The 26,472-nt window shown below is 39.7% G+C and overlaps 1 protein-coding gene and 1 long non-coding RNA gene across 4 annotated transcripts in view; both read right to left on the bottom strand.

The window, feature by feature from the left end:
- The window catches only part of LOC149873124 (uncharacterized), a 65,953-nt gene extending 61,730 nt beyond the window's left edge, over positions 1-4,223 (bottom strand). For both annotated transcript variants that reach the window (XR_016439840.1, XR_016439839.1), the window contains exon 1: positions 3,913-4,223. This is a non-coding gene — a long non-coding RNA (uncharacterized LOC149873124). The remainder of the gene's footprint in view (positions 1-3,912) is intronic.
- An 821-nt stretch (positions 4,224-5,044) lies between these two features.
- MOXD1 (monooxygenase DBH like 1) overlaps positions 5,045-26,472 on the bottom strand; it is a 71,079-nt gene continuing 49,651 nt past the window's right edge. For both annotated transcript variants that reach the window (XM_090039253.1, XM_090039244.1), the window contains 6 exons: positions 23,774-23,940; positions 21,856-22,047; positions 18,224-18,283; positions 12,973-13,115; positions 5,990-6,158; positions 5,045-5,525 (listed from right to left, as the gene is read on the bottom strand). In XM_090039253.1, the coding sequence (XP_089895379.1) occupies positions 5,361-5,525; positions 5,990-6,158; positions 12,973-13,115; positions 18,224-18,283; positions 21,856-22,047; positions 23,774-23,940 (896 nt within the window). In that variant the 3' untranslated portion in view covers positions 5,045-5,360. The remainder of the gene's footprint in view (positions 5,526-5,989; positions 6,159-12,972; positions 13,116-18,223; positions 18,284-21,855; positions 22,048-23,773; positions 23,941-26,472) is intronic.

Raw genomic sequence — 26,472 nt, forward strand, 5'->3', positions numbered from 1 at the left:
ACGTAGATGTCGCGGGACCAGCGGATGGTGTCGGACACCATGAGGCAGCGCATCAGCTTGCCGTAGCAGCGGGAAACGCGGCAGGCGCGGAGGACGCTCTCGTTGCTGGGGTCCCAGGCTCTGAGCGTCCCCACGATGAGCGTGTCCACTGTCACGTCGTAGCCACGGCTCCTCAGGGTGTCGGCCAGTCTATTACTTTACTATTACAGCAGAGGATGAGAAAGTTGCCCAAGGGCAAACAAGAAGTTGTGGCCAAGGCAAGAATTGAATTCAGAGCTGCTTAGTTCCAGCTCAGTGTCTAAACTATAACATCAGCCTTTCTCTTCTTACACCTTTCAAATATATGAACATTTAATTTATTAATGTTATGTAGTCCTTCCCATCTCACCTCCCCTTACTCCGGTTGTATTCTTGCTTAACCAGAAAATACATATTTACTCTTTAAATCTCTTTTCATAGAGGAATTCTCCCCTGTGCAGATGGAAAATGGTGCAACTGTGTCAGTTCACACCTTCAATGAATTTAGCCTGTTGTGTTTAAAATGCACTCTGGGTCTAATATTCTAGTTACTCCAGTTTCACAAGAGTTGCTCAGACTAGGAATAGCATCACCATCTTAATAAATTTACATCACACCTACTGCCCAAAACTTCTAGAGCTTTTATGGCCTTGGCAGCACGTTACAACCTTGTAAATTACTGTCCAATGGAAGTCCAAAGTTTCTTTCACCATCACTGAATCTCAGGACTATTCCTTCCCATTAATGACTCTATATTCAATAACTTTTTGAAACACTAGTGTGTATTTTTCTAGTCAAAAATACATATTATTATTTCCTGCCTATATTTATAACTTTTTAAAGCCATCTACCTGACTGGGAGGCCCAGCTTGGAGGAGCAAGGAAAGGTACATATAGGAACTGAAATGCAATTGTTTTGTTTTCATTGATGCTGCATTAACTTGTATTTTTTAAAACGTGCCATAAGTATAGCTTAAGGCCTAGTAACAGAAAAGATGGAAATGTAAAACATGGCATAACTCTATAGCAAGTGTGTTCCAAACCAGTTGTGACAGAGATCAGTACAATATGCCAAACAAAATGCATGAGTTTTGCTGAACCTCTCAGTGTGCCTGTATTTTACAGCACCTGAGTCTGACAGAACAACTGTAATAGCAGATATTTTTAGTAAGTGAACTATAGTTATGATGCTTATGTTTAAAATAATTAAAACATACCTTGTACATACTTATGGGAGATCACTGTTTGCCTCAGAGCTGTCTCATAATAAATATTACCACTAGTAAAGGCTTGTGAAGTAGGTTTACATCGCATTCAGTTACACATTGTAAGATTCTCCTAATAGCAAATCAGCTATAAAACTTGATACCATCTTGATATAAAGAGACATATACTGGATGGCCTGCAAAATCCATCTAGTGCTTCATCCTACTCCCATTAAAGTCAACAGAAGACTCGAGAGTCCATGATAACCTTGAGCATAAGGCTTATTTATCTAATGCATTTTATTAAAATTCTTTGTAGCTGTGATTGAAGCAGTTCAAATAAAAACAAGACATTTATTTCAAACCATCACTGAAATTTCCACTAAAACCAGTCCAAAAAGCCAAAATTCCGTTTCTCTTAAAACTTCCCTTCACCTCCACCCCTATCTTCTTTATTGTTAGCCTCTGCATTTCAAATTACTGACACAGACTAAAAGTTGAAATAAAAAGCAAATCCTGCATAGTACTGCCTCCCTGGTGTATCTATCCCAAGTGCCTCTTGTAATGAGAATCCAAACATTTGAGCTTTACGTGAAACTAGTGATAAGAGAATTGTTCACCAATTTGTGTAAAGTTCTGTGTCTGTTGTTCAGGGTTTTGGTATTAATAGACAGGCTTGTAGAAAATGGCTAGGAGAGAGAGAGACATTCACTACAGATGGAATCTTTATCTGGCCTAAGTCAAGATTTCAATAGGACTAGAGCCTTCTGTTGAAAAGTACCCTGCTAACTTGAAAAGCAACTGGAAACAGAAAGTTGGTTAATCGTTATCTACTGTCGGTACACTAAGAAAATAATTGCTTCTGACCAATATAAGTAAGAGGCATAGTAGAAAAAAGGTCTGTGGTACTCTTCTTTAAAGGAATTGTAAAACGCCTATAATGAGACCGCCTCAAGGTTAATTAGTAATAAAACCAGCTACAACTTCTGGCCAATGTCTGACTCATGAAGGTGGAAGATGCAGAAGGCCCTAAAAAGGTGATATATATAACCCATGGGGGACATAAAAAAAAGGAGAGAACATTTGTACAAAAGACTGTTCACTTAGCCAGTGATTCTGAATCCCTAGGGCTATGTTTAAAGTCCTGTATGTGTTTCACAGGAAGTTTTCTGTCTTACAATCCACCTCAGCCCTACAGTGAACCCTATGATGGTAAAATCACAATCTGTTGTTATAGGATGTCACAAATTCAGAAGTAGATAACTTGTCTGGCTCCAAAAGCTGGAGGGGCCTATAAAAGGCAACATTGGTTTAAAGAGTAAAATATTATAAGTTAGCAAGGAAAATCATGGAGAAAACACTAGGAAAGAAACACACACACAGTAGCATAATCTAATGTCAAGTCTTGAACCTTGCTGAACTATCAAAATTTGCAAGGAGAAGATATGTCTCCAAGCTAACTTCAATGCTAGCATATAATACAATATATGGCATAAAGTTAGCAAAGACAATATATGGCTTCAGTTAGACTGAAATTGAAGAAAAGGAAAAAATATATCAAGGTGATAAGCACTCACAACTTCAAACTAATTTCAGTAAGCTCTGGTGTTGCCTAGCATCTTTGAAAACAAACAAAAATAGGTTTACTGTGCCTTTAATGAGAGACAAGGTTTTTATTATGATATCCTTTATTGAACCAAGCTGTTGAATCAGCTTTCAGGCCTCAAGTGCCTTTCCACAGGTCATATTGTGCCAGGTCACCTGAGGAAGGGCACTTGAGGCCTGAAAGCTTGTCCAACAGCTCTCCCAACTATAGAGTTGGTCCAATAAAAAATAACACAAAAAAAATCAGTCCAGGAAATGTATTTGAAAGATCATGGCTACAACAACCCTGGGCGCATCTACACGTGATCTACACGGCTACATTGCCGTGTGCAATCTGTGACACAGCAGCTATGTTGCCATAACAATGTGCTCCCTCGTTATAGTGTTGCTACAGCTAAAAATAACCATGTGCTGCCAACATGGCACAGTACGGGATGTTACTGCGCCATCATTTAGTACTTCCAAAAGGAAGTAACAGTAACAGCCTGTCCACAGGGAGAGAGTCTATATGTGCCCCTATGGTGCCATAGTACTTCCAAAAGGAAGTACTAAATGGCAGCACGGTAACAATGATGCCATCGGGCATGCGTAGACGTGCCCCCTGAATACTTAATATCACCCCCAGTACAAGGAAGTATTTTAAGCCTCTGGTACCTTTATAACGCAGACCTGGCAGGTGCTATTAAAAGATTTGAATGATAAATAAACTCAGTATCCTTTTTCAAATTTAGGAATGATCAAAAGATTACCTGTATTGAAATCTCATTAATCTCAAAACCCAAAACCAAGCATGCTCTTGAGAGCTAACAAAGTTTACAGTATAATGCATCACTAGGCACAGAAGCAGGCATTCAGTATATGGTCTTCACACAGCGTTTTTTCCTCCCTCCAGAATATTTCAAGTACAATACTTACTATATTTTACATTTAATTACAAATCCTGTTGTTCTAGGTTGATGTATATTAGAAAGGCACAACTAAGTCAGTCAGCGATGAAAACAAATCACAGAAATTTAAGCTTTTACAAAGTAAGGTTCAGGTTTTTTTTATATACAAAGTTCTTTTCTGAAGATGCATTTCTTACCTTTTTCTCCTCCCAGTGACAGCACCCACTTCTGATACTTCTTCCCAATGGTTTCAACTTGATTTCTGGCAACTTCTCTTCAGACTTCCAGAGTTTTTTCCTATTACAAGTCTAGTCCGTAATGCAACATTTGCATAAATGTTACTAGCTCTTTTTACTGGAAGGTTCCTGGATCAGTATTGCTCATCCATATTTTTATTTACCTGTGAAGCAAATTTTCCATTCCTGCCTCTTCTAGAAAGTTGAAAACCAAGGCAGGCTAAGCACAAATGACCTGTTGGCATATACAGAAGCTCTTACTGGTGTATTGGCAGTTATATATCACATTGTTTCTGACCCCGTTTCATTTTATGTTGTACCATAACAAACTGCTTGTTAATGGCAATTACCCAGTTGTTCAAATTTCATTAAGTTAGGTGCCCCTGGAAAGAAAGTCCCCCATATCAAATCAAACAGCAGCCATTTATTTCAAGTGAATGGAAAATAACCATATGACTGCTTTATTTATTATTATTTCAAACCAAGTCAACACAGGTCTGATGCCAGAAGCACAAGTCCACTAGCAAATGTATGAGAGAGCACACTGTTTGAATAGACCTGCCCTGTTTGATTTACATTTTCTTTACTTGTTTTCTCTTTTCGCATAAGAAGGAGGTGACAAAATGTGTTCCACTCTTATGATATGTGTAGCTATGCAGGACGGGGCCTTTGAGATTTTCTTTTATAGCTGGATTAAATGTGCAGACAGCAGATTCAAATCTAACTAAAGGGTGGATGGAATTTGCCCAACTAAAAAACTGAACTGAACGAAGAATTATTATTTTTTAAAAAACCCTTCAAAAATAAATAAAAAAATCACAATGCAGTTATTCATCATAAATTAGTCAACTAGTCTCCCTCGGGCAGGTTAAATAGAAATATCCTCTGTTCATATGATACCACTTAAATTATTAACCTTCTATACTGAAACTCTAAGGGTTTGCATTTGACAAAAAAAGTGACGGTACTGGATGTTTCCTTCTACCTACCTTTCCCTTACTGTATCCATGTAGAAGCAGTAAAACAATCCATAAAACTGTGCAAGTATGTGAAGCAACCACCAAAACAAAATAATACAGCACACACTATGAAGGTTAGCTAATTCAGTTTTAGTTTATTAATTTTCCCAAATACATAACTGCTTATAGAAACATGGTGTGAAAAGACAATATAAGATGTAACAAAATTGTATGGGAAGCCATTTGAGCTATTTATTGTACCAGTGTGCCTATTGTTATTTATACATACTGTACACTGAAAAGCAAATAGACACAGGTTTCAGTTGTAGTAAACACCTTTTTTGAGCTTGTCAATTTAGTTTATTAATATGTAAAAAAATAAATCTACAATAGCAACAGTGCAAACATATCAGAACCTGCATGGCATAAAGAACACACAAATACAAATTATTATACAAAGGGCCCCTTTTTCCCTAGGGTACATATTGTGACACATGCAATGAACAACAGGCTAAGGAAGACATTACAGTGTAAACAGGAGGATGAGCTACATATTATTGGCTCAGTCTTGTATGGCTTCTCTATATCAGGGGGTATTGCAGTCATGCCCTGGATCTGTAATTTAAAACAGTATTAAAAATGATCAGATTTCATATTCTATCAGAATCAGCGTTTCTATTTTCTTGTCCACATATCCCAACAGTTTCATCACAAATTGTTACTGCTTAGGGGTGTGGACAGACAAAACAACTGGAACATTTCAAAATGAAACACACTTGGGAATGTTTAAAAAAAATAACTGTTTCACCCAGGAGACACACATACCATGCCTGTGGCATTCCTCCAGCTGAAATATTTTAAAATGATGCAACCTCCTCTGGTGTCAGCAGGGCTAGGAGGAGAGGAGGGAAAGAGCAAGGAGGATTTCCCCACTGCTAGGATCCCAACTTTTGAGACCCAAATCCCCCAGACTTCTCTCCCTCTCAGCTAAGCTGAAAATGCTCAGCTCTGGTGGGGGCCCCAGAAGTCAGAGGTCTGGTAGGGGAGGCAGCAGGGGGATAATGGATACTAAGACTTACCGACCATTCAGCATTGTCAGTCTTTGAACATCTCACATTCACTGGTAGTCTAAGAACAAGCTCATTGTAGGAGATACCCTCTGATTTGGACCATTTAAACTTGTTCATTGCATCCGTGAAAGAGAGATTTTTATATTGCTTCGGACTCTTGATAATGAAAGGCCAAGTCCTGAATAATAAGAAAACACACCACAAAATTGAAATTTGTAAGGAAAAGTTTTGGGAAAGCCCTTTCATGAAAACAAATCGATCATTAGGCTTTGATTCTATCCTTATTGCTTGTAGATTTTATGTTGACAATTACTGATACTCAGTTAGTCAACACTGTCTGTCTGTCTGTATGCGTGTACGTATGTATGCCTATTCATGAATGCTACCTGACACCCACACAAAGGCAGCTCTTCAGCTGAAGTAAACTGATAGCCCCACTAACTTCAGTGGATTTATGACAAGGTACATCAGCTAAGAATCTGCAATTTTTCTACAATAAAAAGCACAAAGAAAATTATCACAGCTTCTACCTACAAATTCTCTACGAATGGAACAAGAGAAGGAAACCCCATCCAGATCTTTCATATAACAAAATACGTTGCGCTTAATACAGTGTTGTGCCAGCACTTGATACAAAGCACTGGCTACCATCAGTCAGTGGTTCCCTGATTCTCTATCTAGTCCTGGTCACCGTGTAAATTTAGAGAAAACTAAAGGCTGCTCTAACACGTGCTAGCTGGCAATGGTCTCCAGAGGAAACAAATAGAGATGGTCAGAATGCAGAAGCCTTTGGCCAATTCTCCACTCTTCCATTAGTTCCTGACACATCCCAAAAACTCACATTCTTTAACATCACTAGGAAGAGGGACAGGCTGCTACCTTCTGTCTCTGAGATGCAGGGCTACTCCTGAGAGCATCTTGATGAAGAGTCTTAAGGTTGCCAAAAGACTGACCAGAAGATCCCTATACTGGTCCACAAATTGGAGGTCTTTTCTGTGAGTAGGTGTAATTGCAATATGAAAACAGGTATCCTGAAGGTTAGCAGATGCAAATCAATCTTTCTTCTGTGGAGATACTGTGACAATAGATACTGTAACTATCAGGAACTTGAGTTTTGTGCTTTCTTAGGTCCAGGGCAGCAACCTCATCCCCCTTCCTCTTTGGGATCAGAAAATAACCTGTATAGAATTCCTCTACTCTGAAGTGCAAGAGCCATTCATGTATATAGAAGAGAAAGAAGCCACATGCTGAAGCAAAATCTCAAAAGAATGGTCCCTAAAAAGTATAGGGAGGGTGATTTGGAATGGGCAGTAAGCTGAACTGGAACATACATGCTGCCACAGTGACATACAACACCCACTAGCCTACTGTAATTTTGGCACTGGCTGATACAGTCACCCAGGCAATTGTTGAAGGGGTAGTAAAAAAGACAGGTACTCTGAAGAGCAGAAGGCATCTCTTGACTGCACTGTCAAGCATTCTGTTTGTTACCAGATGGAGGTGAGTGGCAGATGGGAGGAAGATTGTATGGCCAAAGACTGTTATCTGGCATGAAACCTCTGGCACTCCCTAGGAATTTCTACAGACCAGAAGTAAATGGAGGAACAGGAGTGGAGATACATGGGCATGCATCAAGGTAGAGATATGCATGCCTCATTTTCAGAACTGGGCATTATAGTTTCATAGTAGCTAGGGTCAGGAGGGACCTGAACAGATCATCTGGCCTGACCCCCTGCCACAGCCAGGAATGAATACTGGGTTCACAAGACCCCAGACAGGTGATCATCCAACCTCCTCTTGAATTTGCCCAAGGTAGGGGCGAGGACTACTTCCCTGGGAAGTTGGTTCCAGATTTTGGCCACCCTAACTGTAAAATATTGCCTCCTGATGTCTAACCTAAACCTATTCTCCATCAGCTTATTACCGTTGTTCCTCACCACCCCAGGTGGTGCTGGGGAGAAAAGGGCTCTTCCTATTTGCTGTTGATCTCCACTGATGAGTTTGTAGGCAGCCACCAGGTCCCCCCTCAGCCTCCTCTTGCCGAGGCTGAACAGGTTCAGGTCTCTCAGTCTCCCCTCATAGGGCCTGTCCTGCTACCCTCTCACCAAGTGGCTGGCCCTCCTCTGAACCCTCTCCAGGCTGGCCACATCCTTTTTAAAGTGCAGTGCCCAGTACCTGACACAGTACTTCAACTGCAGCCTGACCAAAGTTGCATAGAGAGGGAGTATCACCTCTCTGGACTGACTTGAGATGCACCTTTGGATGCATGACAAAGTATGGCAGCCCTTGCTGGCTGCAGTCTGGCATTGGCGGCTCATGTTCATCTTGGCGTCAATAATGACGCCAAGATCCCCTTCTGCCTCTGTGCTTTCAAGAGGGGAACTCCCCAGCCTGTATTATATTGTCAAGGAACATTAGATCAAGTGGTGAATTGATTATGGTCAAAACTTTATTCAATCCAGCTTGATGTCCAGTTGCTCTTTGGATGGGGGCATGAGTTTATCTTTTTAAAATATTTTAGTCAGACTTGTATCCCGCCTTCTACCTATGCCAGATTCATTTCAAAGCGTAAGTGGAAAGTAAAATTCTACTCTCACACCTGTTAACCCAAGAGCAACCCAGCTAGTCTTTCCAGATTGCATTGGCCACAGCCAAGGCTGGGATTTTGTTAATCCTCCTGCTGGGCCTAAAAAACCCAGATATGTCTGTCTAGATCGTGTTGCTTACTGGGTCAAACCAAAAGCCACATTTGGGATCAGGAAGGAATTTTACCCTACAGTCACTCTGGCATAGATTCTGGGGGAATTTGGAGTCAGGGGGTATGGTCCATTTCCTTGCATCTTGAGTGTATTTTAATTGGCAGGACAGTGGCAGTATCCTCCTCCCCTTGCTTTACCTGTTGCAAACTGAAGTGTACATTTGATGTTTCAGGCAGTAGGTGCATGAGGCTTGTTCCCAACATGTTAAAGAATTGATTAGATATACACTTATCTAGAATAGATTACACAGCGATAATCCCGACATGAGCTGGGTGTTAGAGTAAGTGACCTCGTGAGGTCTCTTCCAACCCTACTTTTTTGTGATTCTGCGATTTCACTTGCACGCATCTTAATTTGCAACACTATCTACACAATCAGTATCAGGCACAAAGAGTCAGTCAGTTTTGTGGATCATTTTGGTGTTATAAATCTGGAATAACTTCAGGAAATTCAATGGAGTTACAACAATGTAAAACAGGTGTAAAAGACATCATCCTAATACCACTTAATGCAAAACGAACTGTGTATTAAATCAATTCATCTATATTATGAGCTTTAATAATGCTGTTAGTTACAGTGCCATTTCAGACAGACACTCTGCATATGTACTCTATTCAAAACATAAATTTTTCCTCAGGCAAAACCTGCATTTTCTTTCTTAAATATAGTCATTATGAATGAACATTCAAGACACCACACTTCATTTGTTAGAATATTCTCTTATAAGCTAAGAAACCTGATTTACTAGTGTTAAATTAGAAAATGTGTTTCTCTAATGTCAAAAGGGATTATAAACAGAGACAACACAATAGCTGAAGGAGGTATTGCATTCTAGTTCCATCATATTCTTTTCCCTTGACAGTTTTTAGAACTGGATTTAATCATTTTGTACAGCAAAGCTTTTTGGAATAACAGCCGTATAAGACTTTATTTTAAAAAGTCTACTGTATGTTTTATATACAGGCATTTCACATTCCAAAATTTAAAGAATCACTGTTAGGCTATGAATCGTATTTATAAACCATATCATATAAATCCTTTCTTATAACTTAGTTTATTGAGACTAATTATTAATAACACCATTTACCATCCATCATTCAATAATGCATTATATTTTTCATTCTTTATTTTTATAGTTTACTCAACTTCGGCAGTATAACTGAACTGAACCATTTTTACTTTGGATTTTTAATCACTTTCAGGTTTTCAGCTTCCTGACTGAATTCCTAATATTGAAAGGAACATTTCAATTATAAAAAATATAGCTATTCCTTGATTTAAGAAAATGTGCTCACTTTGGGGTCTAACAATCTTCTCTCTCTTCTGCAAAATTTGAGTATCGTACTGTGCTAAAAACAAGGTTCCCAACCCAAATATTTTTTAAGGACAATCTGCAAACTTTTTACTGGTAGAAAAACATTTGTATTGGCGTGGGTTTTTACTGTCAGTAAAAAAAGTCTTGGTCTGGTAAGCCTGTATGACTGCAACAATGCTTTTACACCCTGCTGCTCCCATGACAGGGGTCCCTACTCACCCCATACCCTGACATCCCTGATTGCTCCGTTCTGCTCCGAGCCCTGACAGCTTTATTGCCCCCTCTGTCCCCCACCCATCCCAGCATAGACCCCGAAAGAATCCTATCTGCAACCCAGGATGTGAAGCAGTAGAAGCACACAGCCAGAGTGCAACAAATCTGGAAAGTGCTGAGAGAAGGCTTCCTGCAGGGTGCTGCACTTCCACTCACAAATCAGGTGGTAGTACTCTGTGCATCAATCAAGCTCCAGCTGTTCAGTCTCTTTCACAAAGCAGCTAGAGCTTGATTGTTTTTATGGAAGGCTTGAATTTATTTGTGGATACTCATGGGTGTTCTTATGCTGAATTTGTACTGACTGTCTGGTACAGACAGTTGCCAAGCCTGGCAAGAAAACATACAATTAGTTTAGACTCTGGGGGTGCATCCAGATATGCATGGACATTTGGTTCTCCAGGGACAAGCAGCAGTGGTGCATCTTGTGCCACTGTTACTAGTCCCTGGGGAACGCCCATGCCACATGTGCTTTGGTCTGCAGCAAGTTTCCTCAGCAGCCTTACCTGGGGTCCTGGGAGCATCCTGGGGCTGCAGCCATGACGATTCTGCTGTGCAGAGCCTGGCCGGCAACTGCAGCACAGCTCCAGGTGGCCCGGTTCCGGTTTTCAGCAGAAACCAAGCCTGTGGCCAAGCCTGTGTTGCTCCGGGGCTTTTTTCCCACATTTTTTGTTTGCCCACTGGATTAAAAAAAAACCCAGGGGCAAAAAAAACCAGCACAGCGCACGCTCAGGAAGAACACCAGACTGTGTGGTATGTGGCACTGCAAATGTGTTTGCAGCACCACATACTGCACAACAGTGCTCATCTGGATTTGCCGTGGGAGTCTAAGACTATTATTTTACCTCCTAGTAAGCATTGTTTTCCTCTGCTAGCTGTCCCACTGAAGGTAATGGGGGCAGTCAGAAACATTAAAAGTGTTTTCCTTTTCAATGTGTATTTTATTGTATTTTAAAAAATAATTAGAAACTTAATTATGAAGATGGGTGGCTGGCTATAAAGAATTTCTTTCTAAAACTAGAGTTATGTTGTGAAACATTTGGGATTTTTTTCAGGATAATCATAACAGAAGGCTAGCAGGGGCTCTTCTACTTTAAAGGCCAAACCACAAAACATCTTTTAACCTTATGAGCACCACACCCACTGTAAATTTATTTACCCGGTGGTTTACCACAGGGATTTCAAGCCACCTGAATATTCCATGAAACTTAAGGGTGTTTGTCATAGGTCCTTAGCTGTTAAAAGGCTGACACTTTTTTTACAGTCGTGCTTTGAATTTCTGTGGACTGTCAAAGTGGTTAGAGCCCCCCCCCCTAAAATATTACCATTTTTATTACCCAAGCCAATATTCATGGTCTTGTGGGTTGTTTCCATTAGGAAGAAAAAAACTGACGATGGATTCAAGTATCTCTGATGCAATCCTGGTTATTTAAGGAAAAAGTACTAAATCCTGTTTTCTTGAACACTTTTGGAGTCAAGCAGGCCAGAGACAGTTTCTTTACTCACACTCCCAAGCCTCTTTCAACTATCAATTATCCTTGAGAAATTAGCTTCTCTCAGTCCCATACTCCAAGGATTTGGTCTGTCTGTCTCTAGGTCTGCTGTTTCTCTTTTCACTTCTCTGGTGTTTCAGCTGCTTCTCTCCCTCCATCACAAACACACAGTGGGTGCATCTACACATGCTATTAGCACAGGGCAATAAATGCCGGCATATATCCTATACACATCAGACACAGTGTGCACCTGTGACTTGGCTGTGTGCACCTGTGACTTTGCATTTCTCCCTGCATAAGTTGTGCCTGTACTTGTACCAGAAAAAATGTCCTGGGATTGGTGTATATGCATATCACCTTTCTAATCAGGGTTTAGTTAGCATGTAGAGATGTTTTTTTGCAATCTACCAGGATAAATTGTTATTGCCACTAATCCAGGAAAATGGTTTATCCTGGGATAAGTGCAATGTCTGTTTGCACCAGGGTTATTACACTTTTTCCCAGTACAAACCTGCCAAGCTGTGTTCTCTTTGCTGCTGCAGAGCAGCAATGCAGCTTAGAAGGCTGACTTGTATAAATGACTAGGTTGTGTCTTTCTTACCCAGCTGTCTCTTCCTCTATCATCCTTTCCTATCACTACTGTCTCCAAAATGTTCTATCTTTAGATGACAACAGTCATTCTAGGGATTGATTCCCTTCTCAGTTGCACTTGAAATATACCACTTTAATGTAAGTAGTTAACTTCTGCTTTACTCTGGTTAACCAGAAGCCTAACACTAAGGCCCATAAGCACTGAGAAAATTACCTGTTTTTTAATATTTGCCAGCAAAAGGTGGCCCCTCCCCAGACTTCTCTTTAGTGGGGATGAATGCATTTAACTTAAGAGTAGAGTTGTGGGAATAATTGGGTTTTGTTTTTTGTTTAATTTGGCAACTGAACAAAATAATAACAATAGCAACAAAACCATCATCACCACCACCAAGAATAAACAGTATGGATCAACTCAAAACAATCATTTTTCATTGAAAAAATGAAAAAACAAACCTCTTCATCCTAATCATAGGAAACATTTTGTTCAAACATTTTGCAGCCCCAAATGAACTGATACATGAATAAAAATATAAGTTCTTTTCTATTTCTATTTTCCTCACTTACCTGACTGGTTTATATATTTCCTTAACACCAATAAAGTAGAGTTGCTCCATTATGTCTGGAATACTTGCACATCGTGTCAGATTGATTCTTGGGTAGTACAATAGATAGGACAGGCACATTTCATTTCTGGTGCTCAGACCACCCTAAAATGGAGATGTTTTAGCAATATGGGTTTCAGATATTGTAGATAAAGAAAGTGATTAATATTAACTAATTAAGACTAACTTGTAAACAGCATGGAAACAAAGAAAATAGCAGACAAATTTGACAGAATAACTTTACATATTCAATTATCAAGGGACAAAGAATCTGTAACTAAAAATGCTCATATAATGTATTTTATGATATAAAAAATAAATGATAACAAGAGCAACTAACAGCATGTAATTGTTGGAGTTATTTGGCCTCAGCTGCGCTGGACAGACAATAATCTCAGTTGTCTTTTATGGTACATCATTTAGAATTTATATAATATTAGGTCTACAGAAAGCCTTTGTGGTGATTTTCAGTCACATGTCCTAAATTCCTGAATTCTATCTGCAAAAAGTTCTACTGATTTTGCAGAATGAGCCAAACTTGATCTGGAAAAAACCTAACAGGTTGTCACCACGGACTACGCAAGGGGAACAAAGTAAACAGGACTTCTCCCTGCAGGTGATTCCATAAGCCAACCTTAAAGTATGCCAGAACTGAATAATTAAATCCTCATTTGTTGTCTATAGCTAATAAACAACAACAACAACAAAATACTGACAGATTCAATTCTGTACAAGGGTCAACAATATTACAATGTGTCTTGTGTTTTTGGTTTTTTGGGTGTTTTGTTTTTAGCTTTTTCTCTTTGGCTGATTTTTAGAGCCCTAAACCAACTTTGGGAAGTAAGAAAAATGGTAATTGTGTAATTACATACTAGTATTCAACTTCCTATAGCTCCAAGTGTGCATTATTACTATTTATATAGTATAATATAACATAGTAGGTTGGTTGAGCAAAATGCAGAAAAAAAGGAAGAAAAAAAAAATTTTTAATTACAGTTTGGTCTCATAGTTTCACAGTTAGTAGGGTTGGAAGGGACCTGAGCAGATCATCAAGTCCGACCCCCTGCCATGGCAGGAAAGAGTACTGGAATCTTTCTAGTCACTCCTGGTAGAGCTCAGGGGAACAGGGACTCCCCAGTGCCTGCTGATCCCCTCTGACTAGTTTGTAACAGGCCACTGGATCCCCCCTCAGCCTTCTCTTGTAGAGGCTGAACAGATTCAAGTCCTGTAGCCTCTCCTCGTAGGCCCTGCCCTGCTGCCCCCTGATCATGCGAATGGCCCTCCTCTGGACCCTCTCCATGTTGTCCACATCCCTCTTAAAGTGGGGTGCCCAGAACTGGACGCAGTACTCCAACTGCGGCCTGACCAGTGCCGCATAGAGGGGGAGGATCACCTTCTTGGGCCTGCTTGAGATGCATCTGTGAATGCATGACAAGGTGCAGTTGGCCTTCCTGACTGCATCCCCACACTGCCGGCCCATGTTCATCTTGGCATCGATGATGACTCCAAGATCTTTTTCCACCGATGACATCTGATAACCTCTTGGTGTCATCAGCAAATTTGAACAGGGTGCTTTTTACCCCCTTGCCCAAGTCACTGATGAAGATGTTGAACCCCACTGCTCACACCCCTCCAGGTCGAAAATGACCCATCTACCACTAGTCTCTGGGTGCGGCCCTCCAGCCAGTTGGTGACCCATTTGACTGTGTAGGTGTCAACACCACAGTCCCCCAGTTTTTTAATGAGAACAAGGTGAGAGACAGTGTCGAAGGCCTTCCAAAAGTCCTGCATCTAAGGATTTGGTGACCTGGTTGTAGAAGGCCACCAGGTTGATCTGATAGGATCTGCCTCTAATGAACCTGTGTTTGTTGCCCCTAAGCATAATCTCTCCTGCTGGCCCCTCATGGACATGTGCCAGAATAATTCTCTCAAAAATCTTACCCAGGATTGAGGTAAGACTAACTGGCCTATAGTTTCCTGGGTCCTCCTTCCTCCCTTTTTTGAAGATAGGAACTACATTGGCCCTTTTCCAGTCTTCTGGCACCACACCAGAGCATCACGAGTGCTCGTAAAGCTGTGCCGGGGTCCCGCAATGACCTCAGCTAATTTCCTCAGTACTCTGGGTTGGACATCGTCCGGACCAGCTGATTTAAATACATCCAGTCCCTCCAGAAGTTCCCTGATGAGATTCTCACTGACCCTTGGCCTCGGTGCGCCTCTCCTGGGGCCTGAGGGGGCCCAGTGGCGCGGGCTAATCCAGTCCCTGCTCAGGAAAATGGAGGCAAAGAAGTCATTAAATAGGTTAGCTTTGTCATCTGGTGTGACGACCAAATTTCCTAGCATGTCTTGCAGGGGCCCCATGTTACCAGGTACCTTCTTTTTGTCCCCTATGTATTTAAAAAAGGACTTCTTGTTGTCCTTAATCCGGGAAGCTAGTCCCAGTTCCATCTCCACCTTGGCCTTCCTGACTGCCCCCCTGCAACCCCGAGCAACTGCAGTATAGACCTCCCTGGTGATGGCCCCTCCCTTCCATTGGGTGTGCGCCTCCCTTTTAGCTAGGAGACATTCCGAGGTGCTTTTGGTGAGCCACGGGGGCTTTTGCGCCCTCCTGTTTGCCTCAATCCGTGTTGGGATTGCCTGTCTTTGGGCTTGGAGGATTGTATCCTTAAGGAGTGACCACTCTTCTTTGACACCTGGCTCCCCTCAGTGCTTCCCTGACTGTTCTCTTTAGCTCATTGAAGTCCGCCTCCTGAAATCTAGGGCTGCTGCCTTGCTGCAGGCCTTTGCCACCTTGCGCTGGATGGTGAATTCCAGCAGGCGATGATCGCTGTCACCCAGGTGGTTGAGCACCCGCAGCCCCCTTACCAGCTCGTCACCGGTGGCCAGCACCAGGTCCAACAAGGCGTCTCCCCTGGTGGGGATGTGCACCTCCTGGGTTAGATGGAGGTCCTGCATTTTCGCTAGAAACCTACATGAACGGTCAGACCTGGCTGACTGCTCTTCCCAGCAGTTCTAATGATTTATATTCTCACCACAAATATAATTTAGTTAGATCAGGTCATTTTTCACATCAGTGTCCTAAGGTGCATCCTAATGACTGTGCATGTGCAGTGGCATGTGTTCCCTGCAAAACAAATAGCAGTAGCACATATTTCTGCCACTGCTATTTGTCCTGGGCCATGCCCCTGCATGCGCACTCCAGGGCAGGGCAAATTGTCCTGGGTGAGATAGGGCAGGCCCCCTCACCTGGGGTTCTGGGGGTTTCTTGGGCCAGCAGTGTTGCCATACTGGCCACTTGGAGCCTGGCTGGCAGCCAGAGCATGGCTCTGGCTGCTCAGGCTCCATTTCTGGCAGCACACACTCCTGCTACATGTGCTTCACCACTCTTTTAGCACCAATTTTTTTCTTGACAATAGGATCTACTGGTGTCAAAAAGACCCACCAGGCTGTTAATTTGCACTGCAGTAAGTGTCTGTACATGTGACACGTGCAGTTTGCAGTGCTACAAACGGCACATGCATGCTTTTCGGTATGCTCCCCTAGTGTCCATATGCTATGTGGAGTACTCTAACTAGGACCTTCCTCTATACACAGGCATTCAACTCGAGTTTCATATAGTTTCTGACTCATTCTGACTCTTATCAGAGAGGGGTCAGTGCCAGAAGTAGGTAGATGGGCATTTGCAGGAATATGGTCATGCTGGTCCTAATGCTTCACATTTTACAGTAGCTATGTACAGTGGAAAGCTCACTGAACAGTTCTCTAGCCCCTCTCTTTCTCTGGCTGAGGAGTCAGGCTACCAATAGACTTCCTGTCACACCTTAGTTTTTAGATCCCTCTGCCAGAGCTCACAAAACACAGAATATTATTCATCTAATTGGAAGATAGGATGACTAGCCTCCCTGAGTCAATATGCCTCACAAAGACATCTACCTGGAACTACCTGGAAAAACCAGTAGTTTTGAAGAAGGGAAAGGTCTTCACTTTTATATACATTGGCCATATCTGGTCCCTAATTCAATCAACACACTCAAGTGCTCATGCTAATGGGACTCCTGAGACCATGCGAAAACTAAACCTGTGCGGAAACCTTTGCAGAATTAGGGTCCTGTGTGGTATTTGTACAAATTCATTCTACTTTTCATTATACATGTTTGAGCCAAGCACCATATTTTATTACTATGCTGAGCAGCAAACAGACTCAGAAGACAACATCCAAAGTACCAAGACAACGTAGCTCCTGCAAGTACATACAATTTTAACTATCTAACTACTATGAGTCAAACTCCTTATTCAGACCAGTCTTTGAGTGTTTTCCGTGAGGAATGACTAAGTAAAGACTTCAGAACTTACCTTATATTAATTAGGCATTTATAAGCATAAGCATTTTTCAGCAATAAATAGACCTGGTAGTTAGGCTGCCATATTTTACTTTAAGATTAGTGATTATGCCTCCCTTTGGGCTTGGAGGATTGTTCCAAATATTTCCTACCATTGTACTGTGTGCAGGAGAGCAAATGCAAGCAAAGATTATTCAAATGTGCTGATACATGTACCTATGTTTTGCCTGACGATGGCTTTACTAAGGGCTGTAATTTTTAGTCCTGAAATTGTTTCTTATTCTAAGGAATAAAGAGCCAAAACAATAACTGTTGCATGCACACAAGTGCCCACACATTCATTCTGCTGCACATGAACTTACTCCAATGAACATATGCTTAATAAATATACTGATTAAACCAGAATTTTGAGGCAGAGAGAAGCTAACAAACTAATACGCTCATACGAATAATTTGACAGAATATCTATATTTTGCATGCTAAAAATATGATGCAATCAGAAACATTGATAGATTGTGCAATTCTGATTTTCAGGAACCTTTAAAAAACATAGTCTCTTTTAATATTTTATTCATATAAATTTGTTGTGGAAAAGGTCAGGCTAGAGATGGTTCCTCATGGCTTTAAAAACCCATGAATCCATGAAAGATCAGCTTCTGAAAGACTGATGTCTTGCTGTTCAGTTACTATTAGAAAACATGAAATTACATGCACTAATTTCTGTATAAATTAGCAAATAGCCTTAATGCCCTTTACCCATGTCATACTCTTTAAAATTCAAAACTGTTTTGCTTCCAAATAAGATGATATTGTTTACAAGCTTATTTCAAAGAAATCTATCCTTGTTATCAATTTATGTGCAATATTTCTTACCCATGTCATATGTATTCGATCTGTAGTATTGTAGCGACATTCTGTAATTAAATTATCTCCCTGAAAAACAAGATTTAAGAAATTGAGAGTTATGAAATTATAATAACCTTGGGTTCCTGTGATGGTTTACTATTGCAAAACTTTAACAAATATGGTCAGAAAATAAAGAAGTCCGGGGATGTGAATTTTTGAGGGAACAGAAGATTAATGAGCTAGCCTAGACTGAACCTTTGGTTTAGAGCATTCAATGTTCATAATGGCCCAGATCCCCAGCTGGTTTAAATCATTTTAGCAAGACAAATAAGCTATATCTAATTACCCCATTTGACAACATAAGCTATCATTTGAACTGTGGCTGCACACAAAATATCTAGTCAGGATTAGGCCTTACTTTGTGGAGCACTGTGCCTGCATAAGAAGACATAACTTTTGAACCAAATCCTTTACAGTGTCTGAATATGGATATTCTGTTCCAGAGCCAAATCATCTTGCCAACTTCAACGAAACTAGCCATGTGAAGAAAGGGAAGAAGATTTTCCACATAAGAAAAGTACTATATTATTGCCAAGATTAGCAGTGGAGGAGTGTCAGGTTAAGATTAAAACACATTGACAGATTTATGTGGAGACAGTTTCATACTTATTGTCTCAGGTTTGTGCCATGTTTCACTTTCTTGACAACTGAACTGATCTACGGGGTTTTTAAATAACAGAAAAAGCAGTGAATTCATCTTTTATATCCGATGAGGTACAATTCTCAAAACCAGCTTCATCTAAGAAACGGTAGAAATATTAGAGAACAGGGCAAGTAGTAGAAATCTGATATCTGAGAATTCACAAATCAGACCGATCTGGGGACTGCTGTGCATCTTTTGCTTATTGCCAGCTAAAGTATTTGGCTATTGTCAACTGCTGATTTAATCCCTCTTTAAACAATCAGGAGATTATCTTCAGAAGTTCAAAATCTTCTCACTGAATGGTTCTGATATTGCATACAGCTATGAGTAATAATAAAATTGTGCAATGGGTTTGTGCAGTAGGAAGAATGGGCTTGTTGGCTTTAGGATCAGTGTTTATCTTAATTATACTCCGATTCTTTGAAGAGTGAAATTCAGTTTTGTATCAGCTAAGCAAAGATTGATGAGACTGAGGACCTCTGGGCCAAGTATTCATTCAGTGTAGACTTACATCAATGGAGCTACGCAATGCAAACTTGCATCTGGTAACATCAGTGGAACTATACTGATTTGCACCAGCCATGGGCATCTGAGTATGATAGCCAGCAAAGTTTCTTTTGTCTGGTGATTATTTATTTCAGTTTCAAATTCAGAAGAAGTATCTAGCACTTTCATGGAACAAATAATCTAGACTCCAAAAAATTTGGGTTATATATTCAAGACCCAACAGGGGGAGAGAGAGACAGAGAGAGAGACAATGCTTTCAGTGATTTCAATATTATTAATTATTATGAGTTTATTATTTATTTGTATTGTGCTAGGGCTAACATGATAGAAATCTAAATACTAATCATAATATATTTTCAGGTAATTAATATTGTCATAGGCATCTAGAAGGTCGACTTCAAAAAATCTTAGGCTGAAGGAAGGCCAGGGAATGTTGAATTCAAGTTTCACTTCACCTCTCCTTTTTGAGTTGCTGATAATAATGTTCCCAAACAAATTCCCTTTTCTAGTCTCTTTCCTATATTCTTTAATTTAAAAGGGCTTTTTCTTTTTTAATAATGCTCATGGATTTTCCCTGAAAATACCACAGGCTTTTCTGAAAAGATATTTAGACCTGTAACCGTCTTAGTACTCACTTCCCTTTTCCAAGCCCCTACAGCATGCATTTTCTGGCAGTGGAAGACCTAGTTATTCTTTGAAGTCTCACTGTAATGCAAGCAAAGGGACTTCAAAAGGCATATGCTGTTTTCCTCTACAAGATCAGCTGAAGCTAAGTAGACTAGCTTTGTTGAAGAAGTTGAATATGCAAGTAGACAAAGGTTCCCATTTCTTTTTTTCTTTTTTTTTTACCTAAAGAGGACAAGTATCAGAAAAGCCTGATATGGAGAAGGAAAGAGAAGATATGAAGAGGGAAGAGAGAATACGGATCATTTTAAGCTTTACTCCTATTATGCACAAAAAAATGGCCATTCTAATAGCCTTTTTTTTTTTTTTGCTATCTTCACCTCAGTTTCTGGTATAAGGCACAATCCTGTAAAAATTATGTAGATCTTTAATGTTACATGGGTGAGTAATAGCACAGAAGTCAGTAGGATTTTCCATGTTCATGAAGGTACTGGATATGACCAAAGTGCTTTTCCATACCAAGGTCTCAGCTTGAGTGTCTTACAAAAACTACCAAATAAAAGTGCCAGTTAAAGCTAACAAGAGTTATTTTGCTATTATTTATTCATATAAATTTTATATACATTTATTATTTTTAATTAATAATTTATCCTAATGAATATTAACCCCTTTTTCTGTCTCACGGAAGAATAGATCCTAATTTAATCAAATGTATTTTCTGTACAATGCACTCACGATTTATGCATGAATTCTTTTCAAACTGTGCCCGTAAGTGTGCAAAGTGCCTCTTGGTGCAAATAAGATGGCATAATTTGTTGCCCTAAGGAGATTCAGTTACTCAGAGCAAGCTAGTACAGGGCATGATGGAGCAATGAGTTATTTCCCCTAGAGCAACAAATAAAAAATTTAAGATAAGCAGAAGACTTAGTTGGCTGATTGCTACTGTATGAAAGCCTAAACACAAAAAGTTCTTTTCAAGTATCTGATATTCAAGAGATGCCAGTTAATTATAACTTGTCAGAAAAGGTATGTGATGCTATTTCCATTCTGAGTCGATGAGTGCAGAGTTGGAATACTGTAAATTTATACTTTATTTTTCACAAACATCTATGATAGATAGTAAATTTTAATTAGTCAAATGTTTGTGGAAACCAGACACACAACGGATAAGAACCTAATCAAGGATAATTCACAAAACACTTTTCACAGACGAGCCTACGAATGTCACTTCATCAAACTCTGGGATGCAAAAAGTCATGGACTAAATATAGACATTGGATTTATGACACATTACAACCTGCCTGACATGAGTCCCCAAGTACCTCTCCATTATCTACCAGCTACATTCATTCCCCTTCCCCTGGTCTGTCTCTCACCCACTGACTCCTCAATTTACATCTTCATTGACTGCCTCTCTTGCATACATACCAGCCCAGCCTCTGGCTTCTTTACTATTCTTTCCATCCAGGAAGAGCACACACCAACTGCAGATGTTTCCTTAGCCTGACAAAGGGTATTTAAACCCAAAAGCTTGCTAAGAAGTATTTTTTCAAATATTTGAGTTGGTCTAATAAAAGATATAAAATTTACCCAAAGAACATTGTCTACCTATGTCCTTAGACCAACACAACTACAACCTACACCCCTGTAATCAAAGATAATTCATTTAAAGTGTGGGTGAATATTCATGGACACTGGTTTGAAAGACATTGAAAAATGCAACAAGAGAGCAAGTCATTTCACAAAAATTAATTCTAACCAGGAGCAAATATTAGTTTGTGTAGCTCTCACACTATCCTGAGAAATAGAATTAAGAGATTCATACAGGCAAGATGGTTCTTTCCTCCTTTAGATACTGAAACTCCTGGAAGTTGAAGTCAAACGCATCGTCATATGCAAGCAGCTTCTGTTCCTCGCCCTTGCGGAAATGGCGCATCCTGATGACTCTACCAGCAAGATGGGCATGGAGAAGAACAGCAAATACATGTATCCCACTTGGTAGTTCATCACTCAAAGCCTGATAGAAGAACATTAATGAAAACTTCAGCATATCATGAGCAGATAAATGAGGACATTCAATAAATAATTGAATTGTGCTGCCCCTCAGTTTACCATAATAGAAGCAACACCCAATATGATGCAACGGCAAAACTTCGATGTAAACTGAAAACTGAAATGCTACCATATAAAATAAAACAATTATTTTACAGATGTATTACCCCAGGATGTGTAGTACATCTCTAATTACCATTTTGAATACCATATGTGAAATAAACATCCAACAGATTATAAATTTTGAGAAGTACAGTATTAAAAATGGTATGTACTTAGCACTCACATATTGCTGCTGGCTATGAGTATATACTTTTTTATTTCAACAAATGATTTTTTGTGTTGTTTAAATATTACTACGTAGCATATACTAAGTGAGGCAATCTAAAGTGAGATATTGGAATTAATATTTAAAATACGTTTTGAAGTATCAGGTGAGCTAACAACAGAACAGTGTAGAATTTTCATTCCAGGTCAAAACAATTTAAAAGTGTATTCTGACAGAACAATAGGCGAGACTAAAACAGATCTTACCGTCTGAAAATTGTGCCCTATCCCCTTCCCCAAATATCAAGTGGAACGGGTGTTCAGACAGATTCAAATTTATTCTGAGACTTTTGTTCCTGTTTTGATCCCAGACTAAAAACCACGTGCTTTCAAATTAATTTCACATGTACCAAATGGCAGGAGCCCCATAAGAACAGAGGCTTTCACTGTTTGCAGGATGCATCCTGGCTAAAACCACATGCAACAATTTGGTACCATAAAATATATACCCAAATCTTAGCCATAGTTTGGCCTTAAACCAAAACTCTAGTACAAACAACAGATACAGATTTAGCCCATATCTAGATGCAGCAAAATATCATTGAAAATACCCTGTGGTAACATGAACTACTTTACACTATATCTCCATAAATTGAAATGATTTGTATAGGCTCATTCTTAATATTAAATTATAGAGCTCTTAACAAAACCAATGGATTAGTTCATGAATAATTTTACACGTTGGGCAATACAGCAAAACCTCAGTACCTGTATATCTTCATTTTCACTCATTGGTCTAACACTATTTTTCAGACTGGAACCTCAATATATTGAACTTTTCACTTTTTCATAGTTCTTAATTAATTTCTGTCTTGAATTCTTCCTAGTTAATTTTCTATACAATGATGATTTAAAAATGTTTTATGTAGTAGAAAATTGAAGCATACATTAAATAATGTTATATTTAATATCACTCTGTAGTACAGAAAGAATATTGGGCTGAGATGTCATGGGTGCTAAGGCATGTGGTTGACAACCCAGAGGTCACAAGTTCAAAGATGCTCATAGTGTGGTCCTAGCAGACTTCAGCATAATCTGTGAATTCTGCAAAACACCATGTCACAAGGATGTGAAAAAGGAAGTGGAGAATATTGAACAGTAGGTTATTACTTTACTAGAATAGTATGAGAAAAGGCAACAACATAAACTTAAAAAGAAAAAGAAAAAAGAAGAATACAAATAACAGTTGTTACATGAAAACTCAGGTTTTAACATCCAGAAATATCCACAGTATTAGAATCTAATAGAAGGCTAATATCTTTGTTCAAATAGCTTTAACTAACAGTTGTTAATCTTCCCAAGAAGTTAATTTAAATATGCATCCTAAATTACAACTAATCGTATCTGACAGGAGACATACATACTTCTTCCAGACATTCCAGAGTGCAGTGACCCTCTGACATGAATTCAGGCATACCCGGTGGGATATTGTGGAAGAGGCTGACCCAAAGACCAGCTTCAATAACCCCAGCGTCATATTTCCTTAAAACTGGAGTATAAATTAGCCTCAGCCCAGAGTTATCTATCAACCCTGCAACAAAAGAGCATTGTCAACTGTGACTATAAATCAGCATAAAAAATCTAATCACTTTAAGTTTCTCTGATTTGCTCATAGGCTTTTACATGAAGATTGAGGGGATTAAACTAGAGGTGAGTCAAACATCACAAGAATCTGGAAAGCAATAAATAAAGACAAGTCACAAGGGAGCTGTTAAACAGGATGTGTTGATATCTGCATTGCTTAAACCTGCATGATAAATGTGTCACCTCTTGCCCCCATGTTAAATTTTTCTAACTTGCCTAACATGAAAATCAGAGGACCAAAAAACCAGATTATATGTGTTACCTTTGAAAGTAAACCATAAAACCGCAGGTTTGTGTGATTTCAAAACAAAACCTTTCAAGAACAGCTGAAGGGAATTTTTGTTAGTTTTTGTTCTTTTGTTTCTTAAGGCAGCAAGGTACCTCTACTGTCTTCCAGTTATGAGTTTGTCTCTTCATGACTACCCTCATCACCATTTTTTTATCTGTGTTGGATTGACTGAAACCTGTCACAATTCTGCATTTAACTGGGCGCATCTACACAAAATGCTACTGTGCAGTGGTTGCTGTGCATTTATTCAGTACTTGTATAATTAAGTACTAAATAAACATGCAGTAATTAGAGTTACTGTACATTATAGAATCATAGAAAATTAGGGTAGGAAGGGACCTCGGGAGCACTGGCAAAACCTTTTAAGTGACGTTACTGCGCAGTAGCTTAATAATACTGTGCAGTTGTGTATTAGCACTGTTTGTGCTGTGACATGTTACTGCACAGTATTATTCAGCTACTGTGCAGTTAGCGAAGACCAAACACATGTCATTCACAGTCTCTCTGATGCCCAGCAGTCCAGGGAGCCATGATAAGGTGTTTTCAAAAAAATCCTAAATCTCAAAAAGTGAGGAAAATCCCAGGTAAAGGCAGAAAAGGAACCAGGTGAGTAATTTTTAATCACAGAATCATATAATATTACAATTCATGATATTTATAGAGTATGGCTAGGCTCCATGCACACTGTTGCATTGTTGAACTGAACAAAACACCATGTGTCTGAGTTTTCTATAGATACTCCAGGGATATGCGGTCTTCCTGGCCATGTTTACATTAATATGAAGTAATTTAAGGAATGTAAGAAGAGTAACATATTTTAAGTCAAAATGATTTTTTTCTAAGACAATCTGACCCATCTAAATATTTTACAATACTTATATGCCTGTTTATCTAATTTACCTGGGTCAAGCAAGTGCCTCTAATGATTTTTCTTTGTATTTTTTCTGTAATGTGTTAAGTCTTTCTCTAAGGTATTCTTATTAGACAGCATATTACTGAAAAAGCAGGCCTTCCATTGTATGTTTTTTTGTATTATTTTTCCAGTTATTTCTTTTTTTTTTATTCCCCTTTTTAAAGTTTAGCCTTAGGGTAGGTGCACGCATTTACATCATAAAATCTACAAATTAGATTCAGCCCTTAGGAACATAATTGAAAGTTAGTGTTCTTACATTCCTAAATGCCTAAGTCATTCATAGGCTGAGATTCTGATCTAACCTGTGCAGACATTACAATTAGATCAACCTAACTAGAGCTAGGTGGAGCTAAGTGCTGGTCTGTACACGTTCAGGGAAGTTAGACTGGGCAAAAAATGGCTGACCCAATCTAAATTAGTTCACCTGAGGAACTGAACTAATTTAGATTAGGAATGACTTAGGTTGATCTAATGAATATGTGTACATGTTCACAGCACAGCCCCAAGACTGGGAAAGCCCAGCCACTTGCCCCAGCCCCAGGACTCTGCTGTTCTTATTCTCTCCCAACTTGACTGGGCTATTTTTACTTCCCTGATGTCCCCCCAGGATGGATAACATCCCCTATGGACCAACCAATTACCCAGCAGACCTTGTAGCACCCCCCCACCATAGACCTACCAAACCGCCTAGGAACCCACTAGTCCACTCCTGTCATCCTGCCTGCCTATACCCCACTCTGACTTAGATAGGGTTCCCAACACAGTTCCCAGCACTCATGAACTTTCTGCACAATCAGGATCCTATCTACAATCACACAACTTTAAGCCAGGTAATTGTAGATTGGGACCCATGAATGGGTGCACATACCACTAGGCATAGCCCAGAAAATACAGTCCAGGAACTGAGGGGAGGCAAACATAACTTTCCGACACCTTTGTGCCTTCATGATTCTGGGCTGCTTCAGAGACTAAAACATCTCCATCTTAAATTAAAGCAACATAAATTAAAGCAGGTCTACCCTGATTTATAGTATCCTCTTTGTAGCAGCATATATTGTAGGCCCACCCTCTCCCATTCTTGCATGACTTCTGCACCAGGGCAGATTGTGACTGTAGGAGGAGAAAGCACAGGGCCACAAGATTTTGCCCAACCTGTGCCAACTTCCTCAGACCCTTGTGAGCTATTTATGACAATGTATAAGGGTACAGAATCCTTCTATTGTTTCTACAGTTAAATAGTAAATTCAATCTGCTCATTATTTCAGAGTGTGTATACA

Source organism: Crocodylus siamensis, chromosome 1 (assembly GCF_052110815.1).
Source record: "Crocodylus siamensis isolate JL-2025a chromosome 1, ASM5211081v1, whole genome shotgun sequence".
Classification (NCBI taxonomy): domain Eukaryota; kingdom Metazoa; phylum Chordata; order Crocodylia; family Crocodylidae; genus Crocodylus; species Crocodylus siamensis.